At 37.3% G+C, this 14,849-nt stretch overlaps 1 protein-coding gene across 1 annotated transcript in view; it reads right to left on the bottom strand.

Annotated features, from left to right (window-relative positions):
• KDM4C (lysine demethylase 4C) overlaps window positions 1-14,849 on the bottom strand; it is a 418,075-nt gene that overhangs the window by 286,395 nt on the left and 116,831 nt on the right. The window contains exons 7-8 of the mRNA XM_068552402.1: window positions 10,997-11,100; window positions 7,040-7,177 (exon numbers count right to left, since the gene is read on the bottom strand). Coding sequence (XP_068408503.1) covers window positions 7,040-7,177; window positions 10,997-11,100 — 242 coding nt within the window. The remainder of the gene's footprint in view (window positions 1-7,039; window positions 7,178-10,996; window positions 11,101-14,849) is intronic.

The following is a 14,849-nucleotide window of genomic DNA, read 5'->3' as shown; positions in this document are numbered from 1 at the left end:
GCCTGGCAGATTGTGAACAATGTCGGCTACTACTACTATCAAACTAGATGAAAGTAGCATGGCTTAAAGACAAATTAATTTTTCTCAGTATAGTGTACACATTATTCAAAAAGCCAATTTACTTTTTTTTAAGGTATTGAGTTAACTAAAGCCTCAAAAACAGATATTACCTTGATTTCAGGTTAACAACTAAACATCAGTGTCATAAGCCATATACCTAGTTCCATTCAAATCCCATAATTCAGCAAATTTAAATTAGCACTGAATGAAATCAGGCTCCCTATCTCTGAGGACTCAAGCCCCAAATATCTCTCCTGCAGACACAATATATACTAATCAATTGGCTCTCCTAGTATACTACTTGAAGTCTCAGATTTTCTGAATCCCACAACTCAATACTTCATCAGAATAAAATGGGGACATAATGTGACTATTTTCTTTCTTAATACCTCTTCTTGATACATAAATACTAACTTCCCAGTTAGGGTACAAACTCCTAAAGACATGACTTTGTATGCTTCTTTTTCTCTACATGGTATTTTCTTGGTATTTTCATGGTATTTTCTCTTCTTTCCTTTAAGCTCTGTAAAAAAGGCAGAGGAGAGTCACTCATCAGCACTGCTATGTTGTACCACCAGGACTCAGGAAACAGAGACAAAGTAGAGGTAAAAAGATAAAATGCAGAATAAAATCACTAAACTCCCGAAGTTCATATTTTATATGCCATACCAGACACTTAAAATCAGAATGCCAAGAACTGTTAAATGAGCAATGTGCAACACTGTCTACATTTTCTTTCCTTCACAAGCTATAAGAATAGAGAAATGTCACTATACTGGTATTCTACGATCTAAAGCATATTAAAATATAACCTAGAGACTCACTGTTAAAATGATTCCTGATTGCTTTAATAAAGACTGCCCAAGATTAAAGATTTTTTTAGGACAATTGCTACCTGATTTAGGAAAAACCAAATTTAATTTTAGAGAAGGATTGAAATATAAAATAAAATGAACCCATATCATGGTTCTTGCTTGAAAGACAATTTAATAGTTGAAATCCCTTCCAGATTAAAAGGAAATCAATTTCAACATTCTATCATCTCTTTTTAAACTTGTTCAAACGTTTGAGAATTCAAATGCCCGAATGCTTTAAAGTTAGATAGTGAAGTAATGCTCTTGGAGTTCATAAGAGAACATTCCCAGCTCTGCAGCGCACTTTTTCAACTTTCTGGCATATCATGTTAATAGATTATCACTTAAAATAAAATTAATGTAAAATATGAGATATCATTTTAGAGTCACCAACTATTACCTTTCCTTCCAAGAAGATAATGTTATTTATCATGCCATAGATAAGTCTCTCATGCTGCACACACTGTCATAAATACACTGCTTCTGATGGTGTAGGCTAGATATGACCGTCCCCCAGACAATGATTCGTTTTTACTCAAGAAAATCAGTACAGTAAATAACTTTTCTTCCCTTAGAGACAATCATAGTGCTGGAGGCTGCTGCAACACAAAAACATAATATCTTCACAAATGTCTCCAAACAGTCAAGCTGAAAATCTAAGCCAAAGTTTCATTTAACAGCCTGTCAGTTTTCTGATGTGAAGCTAATGAATGCAGTGGCAAACAAATCCATCAAACCTAACATTAAAACAACTGTACTTCATCCCACCAAACGGAAAAATGAAATACAACCTGCAGGCCAGCTCTCTGATCCGTCCTAGCTAGGAAGCAGACCTGTGAATGCCACCACAGCTGCTGCACAGAAGTTACCACGGACTCCATTTCACCACAGACAGAAAGAACGTTCCAGGAACAGAAAACATTCATCTCGAATATACACCAATATCTTAGTTCAACTGCTATGCAATCTGGTAGATATTTTTAAATCTCTACTAGAAAAAAATATACAGTGTTTCACTCTAGATTACTCTGATATTCAAAGCTAGAAAAATGCCTAAAATAACTGGATGATATGTTCCACGCATACTATAGCTTTGCAAATGGAGGTTTATTAAAAGCCCTTCTGCTCTTTATGAACGCTCCTTGAAGACAAAGAAAACAGGTCCTTTTGTATAATCATGTAGCACAATTCCTGTTCCAGAGAAGAAACTCGCCAGGCACTCACCAAAGATGAACTCCGTCTATAGGTAGGCATATGGGCACGCGGCCACCTGGAACATTCCTCTCAATTTTTTTCAGTGAAAACCTTAATTCTGATAAATTAAATGGGGGGGAAATTATATAACCACTTTCTTAGGTAGGTGGGCCCTCTTAAGGCAAGGCCCTTCTCTTCTGGAGTATCATGCAGGATTTGGCTTGCTATATTTACTAGGTCAAGGCAAAAAACAGCTGAATGATCCTAAAGAGAAGAGAGGGAAAGACAGAAACAAGAGGAACGTCAAGGCCAAGGGTATTAGTAGGAATTTTTAGAAACAAGGATAGTCAAATTAAGTTGCTATCATGGCTCATTTCTACCTATGCCTGTTTCCTAAAGACCTTCTCCACAATCTAGGCACAAAAAAAGCCTTATGTGAGAGGTGAGGCGGTTTGGGTAGATACTATAATAAAGAGCCGTCTGGACTAAGTGCTAGAATACAGGGAATATACCGACAGGCAGTGGAATATCCACATAATAATTATTGTTGTTATTATTATTATTTAGCTGAGAATATCAAAGGTTCAGGAATTTGCTGAAATTTGGAAGACGAGTATTTGGGATCACCACAAATAATGGCATGGAAGTTCTAGTCAATGTAAGCTATACTTTAAACAAAGGGAAGGTTTCATGAACCAATACCACATACCAAGAGGTCAGTAATACATTCAAAGGAAATCCACAGAAACCCCACCTCCTGTCCTGCTCCAGAGATGCCACCAGAGGTCAAGTAGCCAACAACAAAGGAAGCAGTCCTGGATCCCTTGCAGTGCCAACTCTACCCTCACTTCTGGCTCCCATCAAATAGGTCAGCCTCCAAGTGATGAATTCACAGAAACATACATGGGGCCTGGTATAGAGCAGACAAGCATTACCTGAAAAAACAGAGCTCTGTCCCCATCTACATTAAGCCACTTGAAATGGCTTAAAAGGTTCCTATTAACCAAAGCCTGCTGGCTGTTAAACAAAGACCACCAATAATATCAGTGAACCTTGGGTTATCTTTCCAAAATTATTTTTTAAATTAAAAAATAACCTCTTGGGGACTTCCCTGGTGGTCCTGTGGTTAAGAATCCACCTTCCAATGCAGGGGACACAGGTTCGATCCCTGGTCAGGGAACTAAGATCCCGCATGCTGCAACTACTGAGCCTGCGTGCCACAACTACAGAGCCCACACGCTCTGAAGCCCGCGCGCCACAACTAGAGAGAAGCCCGCGTGCTGCAATGAAAGATCCCACATGCCGCAACGAGGATCCCGCGTGCCGCAACTAAGACCCAATGCAGCCAAATAAATAAAATTAATTAATTTAAAAAAATAACCTCTCCTAACAGCTCTTGTCTATGTTATGAAATTAGAAATATTGGTTTGTAATATATGAAATATTATCAGTAGAGATCCTTCACTCTGCACCACGTTAATTAATTAATGCCACACCACAGACACTTTATCAGATGCTTTTATATACTCAAATCAACATGCGACAGGTAAAGCAGATGTCATTCCCCAGTGCTTCAACTATAAAAAGTATGCCATTATTTTTTAAATTATCCCCCCTAAATGCATAACTCATCATCACTTGTGAAAAATTACTGTTTTTTAAATAGTTATCATTTAGAATGAATTGAAGAAGACAAAGAATTAAGACTAACCAATTTGGCCATCATCAAAGTTAAAAGTCTTTAAGTACAATTCATAATTAATTCACTATACATTACATTTGTCCCCAGCAAAATACAAAAACTGCCCAATTTACAAATTTTCCTAAGATTAAAAATTACACATGTTCACACACACACGTACATACACACACACACAATGTAGTAAATTATATGGTTCCCTAAAGAAACAGACTTGAAAATCAATAAAAATATGTGTCAAATAAATGATAAAATAAAATCTTCCCTCAAAATGCCATCACAGCACATTATAATGTAAGCAAACAATTTAGAATAGCCAAGAAAAACATTAATACTGAGGAATAAATTTAAGAAAGCCTAAGGATGTTTTAGTGAAACATTCAAAATTGTATCCAAGATTAGTTTCCTATTTTTATGCAGAATAACCAAAATTCGTTACACGAATCAAAGTAGATTCTTTTTTTTTTTTTTTTAATTTATTTATTTTTGGCTCTGTTGGGTTTTCGTTGCTGTGCGCGGGTTTTCTCTAGTTGCAGTGAGCGGAGGCTACTCTTCGTTGCAGTGCACAGGCTTCTCATTGCAGTGGTTTCTCTTGTTGCAGAGCATGGGCTCTAGGCGTGCGGGCTTCAGTAGCTGTGGAATGCAGGCTCAGTAGTTGTGGCTCGCGGGCTCTAGAGTGCAGGCTCAGTAGTTGTGGCGCACGGGCTTAGTTGCTCCGTGGCATGTGGGATCTTCCCGGACCAGGGCTTGAACCCGTGTCCCCTGCACTGGCAGGTGGATTCTTAACCACTGCACCACCAGGGAAGTCCCAAAGTAGATTCTTAATACGTCACCGTGTCAGTTATCAGTTTAAGCTCTCTGTGGTAGGTAGAATGCTGACGCCCACACACGCCCCCACTCGGTTCCACCCCTAACAGCAAAGATATCCATGTCCTAGTTCCTGCAATCTGTGAATATGTTATTTTTTATGACAAAAAGGATTTTGTGGATTGCTTGCTCTGAAATGTAGGGGACCACAGCAAGGACCTGAGAGAGGCCTCTAGGAGCAAAGACCTGGTTGACAGGCAGCAAGGAAACAGGAACTCAGTCCTACAACTGCCAGGAACTGAATTCTACCAACAATCTCATTGAGCAAGGAAGTGGATTCTTTGTCAGAATCTCCAGTAAGGAATGCAGCCCTGCAAGCACCCTGACTTTTGCTGGTTAGACCAATGGTCAAATGTATAACCTACAGGACTACGAAACAGTACAAGAGTATTGTTTGAAACCACTAATTTTATGGTAATTTGCTACAGCTGCAATGGAAAACTAATACATTCTCAGAATAGCACCACCTCACCAAAAGTAAGGAAAGAGTGGAGACAACACCTAGAAACATCTCAAACACATGTAATTACAATTTTAAATTAACCGGCCAAAACTGCATTATAGCCATAAAAAAACCAGAACCCAGTAAAAAAAACCAGAACCCAGACAGTCATATCCCCTGACTAAATTGAATGATATAAATCAACACAGCATGAGTGGGTATCCACATACCTAAGTTTTTTTCCTCACAACAAATCTATGAGGTAGAGAGGAATTTTTAATTTATAGGAAGAAACAAAAGGAAGAAATGACTTTCCTGATGTTCTCTGGCTAGCAAGAAGACGAGCTGGGCCTCAAATCCCTGCCTCTTCCACCATGGGGCTCTGCTTCCTAACAGCCCCACAGGTCTGGGCTCCATCAGCTGAGACCTCAGAGAGGAGCACTCCTGACCTCTCTTACTTGGTCACACTCCACTCCCACTCTGACCACCCGGAAAGGTGGAAATGCACTCAGGACATTTTAGTCTTGGGAAGAAGCCAATACTCAGAACTAGAACTGAAAGCTGTAGTAAACAAGAACCAACTAATTTTTCTGGTGACTGAACAGCTGGGATAGCTGACTTATTATGTCAATGATTAAAGATGCAAACCATAAAATAACATACCTTGTTATAACCTCAGGGCTATGACACTGTTTTGATGCAGATACAAGCTTTACTTTTCTGCAAAAGCACGGCAGTAGCTGACCAAGGTACGTACGCCGGGCTTTCTGTTTTTTTATTAGGTTTATTGTAATATGAAGGATGCGTAAGGGAAAGAAGTAGTTCAGTTCTGCTCCTTTCTAAATTACCCTTCATAAATAAAAATTACTTAGAACAGAGAAAGTCTTCTAATAGCAGGAGATTTCTTTTATGTCACAAATTCATTCAAATGCTTTCTGAGCTGCTATACTTTTATTTTAATATATTATGCAATTTTCTAAATACCTGTGTAAAATAAACCTAGAGTTGTCTTCCCTGAATATATTTCTATCCAAGTTCACTCAATGGTTCCACATGAAAGTTTTATCAATGTAGAGTGAATAATATTTGCCTGGACCATGCAGTGGCCAAGATAAGGCTACATTGGCTGTATGTGCCATTTTCCACCAAATATACGTCAATTTTACATACTCTGTAGTAAAACACACAGTTTCATTAAGAAACTGCCCTCTGCCAGCCTGTACATCTGCCTTAAAATCCACAGGAAAGGAAGCAACCTAATAGAAGCTACCATCACTTTGAAGATGTCCTCTATTTAACGCTGCAGGGGGGCAATTAATGAAATTTAACACAAGTTGCTTGTGAATGAAAATACGCAGTTTGTGAACTAAATTAAATATACTGAGTAGGAGATGCAAATTTTTATACCAAATTTAACATTAAGATATATTACTTGTTAAAATACATTCTATACTATTACTTTCAAAAAATTCATTTCTGCACTAAAGGCAGTTTTAATTATTTCTTCTTACCATCCTCCCTGAACCTCTTGTTAACAATTTTACCACTTTCCTCTGTAAATAGTTGTTTTCTAAGCCATGGACTGAATTCTAACATGGAAGGAGCCACATCTACCTAATATGGAGTCACACGGAGCCACTGGAAAATCTCACGAAAAAACAACTGGTGGCCTTAAGAAAGAAAGCACTGGTTGCATAAAATTACCTCTCAAAGTAAACTGCTCCACATTAATCTCAAAACAGGAAAACATTGCTACAAATGTTAATATAGCCTATGTAAAATAAATATATCTGTCTGGAATAAATTACTATGGTGACAAGCATACATCATTGAGGAAAAAAATAAATGCTGCATGTGCTCTTAGCTTTCCCACTATAATAATCAGAATACACATTTAATTTAAGCGTTTGAGACATAACTTACCAATTTAGCAACTTTCCCATAGTCAATCCATCTGACAGTAGCAAAATTTGTAGATTCTGCACAGTTGAAACCATGATTAAAACCAGCATGGTAGCCATATGGGAAAGTGATCATAAATTCGCCAGCCTCCTGGGTGATCTGCAGGGTAGAAAACATATAATATTTCCCATTATAAGACTTCCCAAATTGCAAATACAGTTAAAATATATTTCCTATTAAAAAAAAAAGAAAAAATGTTATGATGTCCGAGCTATAAAAGAAGTCCCCCCAGATCCTTTACTTAATCCTTTAATAGTTTTTCAGGAGACTTTTAAAAGAATTTTCTAAACAGGGTGTGACCTTCTGGCAATGTAGTTCAATCATTCAGTCTATAATCAAAGAAATTATATTCTATTTGAAGATGTCTTTGTTTTATGTTATTCAAATAAATTTGTTCTTATTAGCATTCACTATGTATATTTTAATACTTTAAAAATTCACATTACTGGAATTATATAACAGGACTATCATAACTGACATTTTTCAAGTTAGAGCTATAAAAACTTTGATAACACACGCTGAGTATTATGAATTCTTGTTGCTAAAGAGTTGATAGTATTCACCAATTATCCTTTCATAATACTTAGAAAACATTCAATTAACTGCATTCCATTTAATAGTAAAATTTCTACCAAACAGTTATTCAAATATATGTATAATATATAAGTATGTATGAGTGAGTGAGTGCATTTTCAAATATAATTAAACTAGCTTGGGTAAATAAGCCAGCAGCCTAAAAGCAAAGATGAAAAATGTATTCAGTCCATTCCTAATTTTCAGATTACAGAAATTTGGTTTTTTTATAATCACCAAAGCATACAAAACACACCATGAGCTATAGAAATACAGGGAAGCTAAATTTTTCAGTGTTTTTTTTTTTAACTTGTCTACTCAATGCTAGACTATCAAATATATAACTCACTGATTCATTCAGTTACCTTGGTTCATTTCAGTCCTAAAATGTTGATAAATGAGTATGTGAGTATGCACTTGTGTGGAAACATACAGGAGACACACTGTATAAATACAGGTGCACACACTGCAATTCAGTTACCATTTTAGGAATGCTAAAATGTTGTGTGTGGAAGTATTTTCTTTCCCAACAATTCTGAAATTTAGCTCATCACCCCCTCCCCTGTGACACCCCAGCAGGTGTTCTATTGCAATGAGCAGCAACTCAGCTGCCACCTGGCAGGCAGAGAATGGCTTATCAGTGTTCAACATGGTTCCAGTTCCATCATTCCGAGCCACGTGAGAACAAAGCCTGATCCTCTCCTTTCCTGGTCTCACTGAATCTCATTAATTATAATTGTGCTTGGAAACTAGGCACTTCCTTGTACCATGTGATAAAACAAAACTCACTCTGCTCAACTGTTTCTAGCCCTATAAGGTGGAGGAAGAGGGTAAGTCTGTTGTCAGTGGGATAAGGAAACTAGCTTCACTGCTCCACTGAATTCCACCTACAATCTTTCTCTACTCTCCCTAGAAAACCCTGTTCTTGCCTTGTTGAAAAACTACCTGTTCCCATTAAATTGGACCCTAAATGTTATGCCTCTATATAATTTCTAGAAACAGGTCAATCCCAGTTAGCCAAAATATAAGGCTAATTTACCGCCTCTATGTAACAAACTGATATTTAAAAAAAAAAAAAAGATATAGGGGTAGACAAGAACAAGTCCCTTTTATTATAAGACTAACCAAGCATCATAATTCCATACGGCAAAAAATGTCAGAAAGGGTAGTGTACGTAATCAAAAAGCAGAAATTAGCTATTTGTTAAACATACTTTTTCATATATATGTATGAATATGTACAAATTCACTGAAAGAAGAAGAAAAAATTGTTAGTCCAACTGCGAAATGATTGCCTAAAGAGAGAAGGTTAAACTGAGGAGGAAGATTGTGTTATTATTTTATATAACCTGTACTGTGCAAAGCCTCTCATATAGATCATCTCTTTTCATTCTCATAATAGCCCTATTAAGTGGTACTATTATTATCCCCATTTTCCAGATGAAGAGACTGAGGCTCAGAAAAATTATGTAATTTACCCAAGTGATGGAATCAGAAATGAACTTGGGAGGTATAATTCTGAAGTTTGTGCTACTCTGTCCCAAGTTACATTATCATCATCAGAGAATAAGCTCCTTGAGGAGCACACAATCATCACACACACTTCATCAAGGTGGAAGGGGAAGTGGCAGTATTTCATATGAAAAACTGCAACTGCCAATCAGCCCTCTAAATTGCTGGTGTCTCACCATCTGTGGACGAGCACTCACCCTTCCACTTCCCACAAAAGCCACGAAATGTCCCATCCTCAAAAGACCAGATAAGAGCCTGGTGCATCTAGTGAACTACCAAATAGTGCTTGAAGAGCCTCGGCCCAGAAAGGGGTGTGAGGCACCTGCCTCCTTCTCCCCAGATTTGAGAAAGAAGCTACAAACTCCAAAGTCCTCCATCCTGGGCAAATGAGCCAATCCCTCAGTCCTGCTACTTCATACAACCCCTCTCCAAAGAACAGCTTGATCAATTCCTATCACCAGCCCTAAACCCGCAGAGGTTTTCCTGTCTTGGAGGACTCCAGTCCACTCCTTCTCCTCTGCCTTCTAATATTCCAACTTAAATAAAAGTGCTTAGTCAGGCTTATGCCAACCACCTGAAGGAACGTGCACTGACGATATGTCTGAGACTGGAAAGCCTGATGCCCAGAGGCATCTGCGAGTAAGACAAGGCCCCCCAGAAGGAACGGCCCCTCTGGCGGGGCGCAGCCTCTGACCTCTGTACCTGCAGCAGTGCTGCAGCCACCCACACTTGTGGACCTTCTCCACAGTGCACATCTCCAAGGCACACTTTCTGTCATGGGTAAAAGTATGTGACTAAACCAGTGTTGAAAGTATCCTCATCACATAACACAAGTATGTCTCATGCATGACTACTGCACAGCCTGTTTGTGAGACAGCGGGACCACCTCAAGTTGGAGAATGTTTCTTGGTCCTTGCAAAAATTCTACTTTCAACAAAGCCTGGGCTGGGGGTGGTGGGGCAGGGAGGTGGAAGACAGGACTTTAAGGGCCTGAGATTAAGAAGAGGGAAAGATTTAGTCACACGTGAAAAGCTTCTAAGGTGGAAAACAGCAAGAATTATGGGAAGACAGTCAAATAAAAAATGGAAAAGAGAGTGGAACTATTTTTTTTAATGTTTCTGAAGTAGCTAAGGACTTAATCCTCCTCCAACTGAGAGAGACCTTTTATTTATCTGGTCAAAAGCTTTTTTCATTTCAGCTTCTTCACATAAAAATGCTCATGCTCTGTAATAATTCTGACCCAGTAACTACCCACGGACACAAAGAAAGAGGGATCTAGCCTGTACAGCGTCTTACAGAACTTAATCTTCAGAAATACTCCAAAGAAGCAATATCTGATTATTAAATCATCAGGCAATTTTATCCATAATGAAATCTCAATTGTATTATGTCTGAATGTGTTTAGAAATAACATACTGGCACCATAATCACTGATTCTAACCAACCAAACTGCTAATAAAAATTGCTCTGATTTCTTTTAAAAAAAAGAAAAATAGATCACATACACATAAATTTTGTTGCTCATATAAGAGACTTCAATGGAGAAGAGCTATATATCTTATTCTGTCAAATGTGCTACATTTTACTTTCAGTATTGTTGTAAGTGAACTAGAACTGCATGAAATCTCTAGTAATGCATCTTGAAATAAAAGTAGCTTCAAATTAATATTTAGGTAAATAACTGTTACCTAAGTAAAACATGAATCTGAATTTTTCTCCCCACATCCTAAAAATCCTACCTGAAGTCAAAGATATATTAGTTTATGTTAAATTTGTCTTAAATACGAATACTACACACATTAAATGAATTTGTTAAAGAGTAACACTAATATACCTTGTCAAAGGGAATACCATATTTCTTCAATACTGAGGGAGATATCAGTGTCATCTTGTGGCGAAGAAATGCATCACACCCTTGAGAACTGCTTGGGAAAAAACCTAAATGGAAACAGTAATTATAAGCAGTAATGTGTCAATTAAGATAAAATTTCAAATCTTTTTTTAAGCTTATGTTCTAGTACTCTTATAGAATGACAGCTTTACGCAAATATAGACCAAGTCCACCATCAAAAACCCTGGTACTAAAAACCAGAGTCAGAATTCTTAAAAATTAAACAATACATATTTATATCACCAAGGGTTGACCTTTTTTACAAAAAAAAAAGATCTGCCAAGAGTTGTTTGCATGATATAAAATGACTAAACCTACAACTTCCAATTTGTAACAGCTTTGAACTCAATCTACCTATTAACTGATAAATGGACAAAATATTAAGGGAAGGTAGAAGAGGAAAATCTGCATTTTAACAGAGGAAATCTCTCATTTTAGACTCCTAGAAGCAATCATTCTAGAAGCACTTGTCCCAATGCCCGGCATACAGTAGACACAGCAGTTTCCCACCTTTGTTTCTTTCTGATCGATTTTAAATAGTTTAACTGCTTCTAGTTTCCTGAAGTAACTCCCAGCCAGGGCCAGTCAAAAGCTTGGAAACCTGTCTCACCAGCCTGTATGGGAACAGTACATACTGTTTTGAGGACACCTTTAAATGAAGAAGCTAAACATGCAGCAACCCTTTCATTCAACAGTATATTATGCACTGAAACACAGTTGTTTCTCTCCATCTCTGCCTTCAATCCTGCAGTCTGTCTGAGGCAGACTCTCATTAACTCAGTTATGTAAGCTAGAGGAAAATGAATGTGCCTGATATCCTGTTCTTTACCTTCCTCACACAGAGGGAAAAACCACCACACTGAGAACGGGAAAGCAAGAAGAGAAAGACAAGAGAAACACGGAAGAGACAGAGGAGAATCAGAGAGAGGACCCAGAAGGAACACAGAATCACCAGGAAAGCATGTGTGATGTAGCTGGGTAAAGTGGGAAGAAGCACAGATGCTCTTTAACTCCCACTACCAAAATGAAGGCCACTGGAAATGTTACTTACCTAACTCTGTGGCTCACTACGTATAAATAGCTCCAGAATATGACCAATCTGATGAAAGAATTACCAGCACTCATTACCTAATCATGAACCATTTTAACCTCATAGAATAGCAAGGTTTTACAGGGATAGTTTTAAAGTAAACAAGCCTTTATTGATGCCACCATGGAGTATGTGAGGCCACAGATCATCGGAAGGAAACAAATGAAACATCTACGAAAAAGCCATTAGGGTATAAAGAACCACCTGCAAAGAGTAGTATATTCTGCTTAAGCATCTACACCTGGATTTTTAAGATGAACAACAGACAGAAATATTTAAAAAGTACATCCAACAGAAACATCAGAAATACTATCATTTGCTACAATACCAATGGGAATAAAAGGAATAATTGTACCCTATCTGGTCATTTAATGCAGCCCTCCGTTTATGGTTAATATTCATAATACATAAATAGAAAATAACCTTTGAAAGAATGCAGACCTTAGTGAATGGTGAGAAAGTACCACATAATGCAACAGCCGTATCTATACAATAAGATGTCCTGAGTCTACACCACAGAGAGTAAAGCACAGCAGGGCAGTCCCCAAACACATAACCCACGGAAAAGTTTTAGCAATACAATTTAAATAGATCTATCAAGCTTTTCAAATCTGTAACTCTGTGCAGCACTGCATGAATTAAGTTTTAAATTAAAATCAATGAAGAAAGAGGAGTCTACTTAATTTTCTTTTGATATGGATTTGTAATCAGGACCTGAACAATGTGATGACTGGTCGTAAGTTAAATTGGAAAACCACTGAAGGAAGGCAATTTGCCATATGTTAAGAACTTCGTATTGGTTCAGAATTTATATTTTCAATAGGCTATCAGAACTATATTTCACATCGCCCTGGAAAACACCTCATAAACCACAAATTATGACATAATGTATGTGTCTCAAAATGAATTTTACCTCAAAATACTTGCAGAAGTACATGGTTCACACTCACCCTCACTCCACCATTTCTTAAAAATATTTTATTCAATATATAAAGAAGCCAATATAACCAGAATACTATTTGATACAAAATGATAGTATCTTTCAAAACTCAGAACTATGCTGGCTAAAGGAATGTTAGCAGCTTTCATAACAAGTGAAAAAAACAAATTTGGAATCACATGTATGAAATATAACAAAAACAGATCTGATAGAAAAGATAAAATTTAACTAAAAATTCAACTTAAGACAATCAGAGTTTTTTGAAAGTCACCAAATAAAGAGAAAACAAGGTATGTGTTAAAATTTTTGCAAGTTAAGTTCTTTAAAATATGCCTTTCAGAACCTTTTTTTCCTATTCTAATATTTACTTTCTTAATGTGCTTTTTTTCTAAGTTTTCAATTTGGAAAGAATTTATTTTGAAGAAGTCTGCTCTTAAACTTACCGTATTTGAATGTTACTACTGCAACATTCTGTAAGACTTTCCAATTTACCAGTCACATAATTGGAGAATCCACTCTTTCATAATCTTGAAAACCAGGAAGTTCCAATAAAGAAACAGTTCTACACTGACCCCTCAAGTATCTAGTAGTGGACACAGCAGCTAGCAACTCACTACCACACCTCACATACCCCATGGCCATCAGGTAACATGCCAGGTGTAGAAGAATACACAGAATAAACCTGGCACATCTTTCTGAGCATCTACTTTTGTCATGCTAAATTACGTGGTTTATATTTGCATACAAACAAATGTATTAAGGGAGCAAGATGCAAAATCTGCATGAGTGTTGTGGAGTGGTAGGGTTTCACTCTCCTCCATTGTAGAGATATTTTGGTGGAAGCACTTGAGAGGCAGCCTACTGTGAGGTGCAAACTATGTTATGGGATTTTGTGTAAATCTTGCCCAATCTCCTCTTACAGACACCTAACACACACGCTTACTTGAACACCAAATTTCCTCTCTCATTTACTGCTCACAACATACACCTTCTCATTGCTATTAAATAGCAGAGCTAAGTTTTAGATGAAAAAACGTAACTGTTTGAACTATTTGAAGTCACCCTCATCTTGTCCACATGGCTAGCAAAATAAAAGAGAATAACAGTTAAGAATCCCTACAGAGACATGGATTCCTAACACAAGTCCAACAACTCATATAGCCTTGTCTGGTCCCATAATCTCTCAGCTCCTCAATTTCCCCGTTCATATAATCAGGATGCTAGTATTACCTTCCTCAGTGGGGTCTTTTTTTTTTTTCCCCCCAGCATCAAGATACAATTGACATATAACATCATATAAGATATACAGTATAATGATTTGATATATGTATATATTGTGAAATGATTACCACGTTAAGTTTAATTCACATTCATCACCTAAAAACAGTTATAATTTTTTGTGTGATGAGAAGCTTTAAGATCTACTCTTTTAGCAACTTTCAATACAGTATTGTTCATTATAGTCACCATACGGTACAGTACATCCCCCAGAACTTACTCATCTTATAACTGGAAGTTTGTACCTTTAGACCCCCTTCACCCATTTTCCCCACCCCCTGCCTCTGGCAACCACCAAACTGTTCTCTGTACCTATAAGTTTGGTTTTTTTAGATTCCACACATAAGTAACATCATACGGTATTTGTCTTTCTGTATCTGACTATTTAACTTAGCGTAATGACCCCAAGATTCATCCATGTTGAAAGAAATAGCAGGATTTCCTTCTTCCTTATGCCTGAATAATAGTCTATTGTGTATATATATATA

Source organism: Eschrichtius robustus, chromosome 10, assembly GCF_028021215.1.
Source record: "Eschrichtius robustus isolate mEscRob2 chromosome 10, mEscRob2.pri, whole genome shotgun sequence".
Classification (NCBI taxonomy): Eukaryota; Metazoa; Chordata; class Mammalia; order Artiodactyla; family Eschrichtiidae; genus Eschrichtius; species Eschrichtius robustus.
This window is presented reverse-complemented; position numbering and strand designations above follow the sequence as displayed.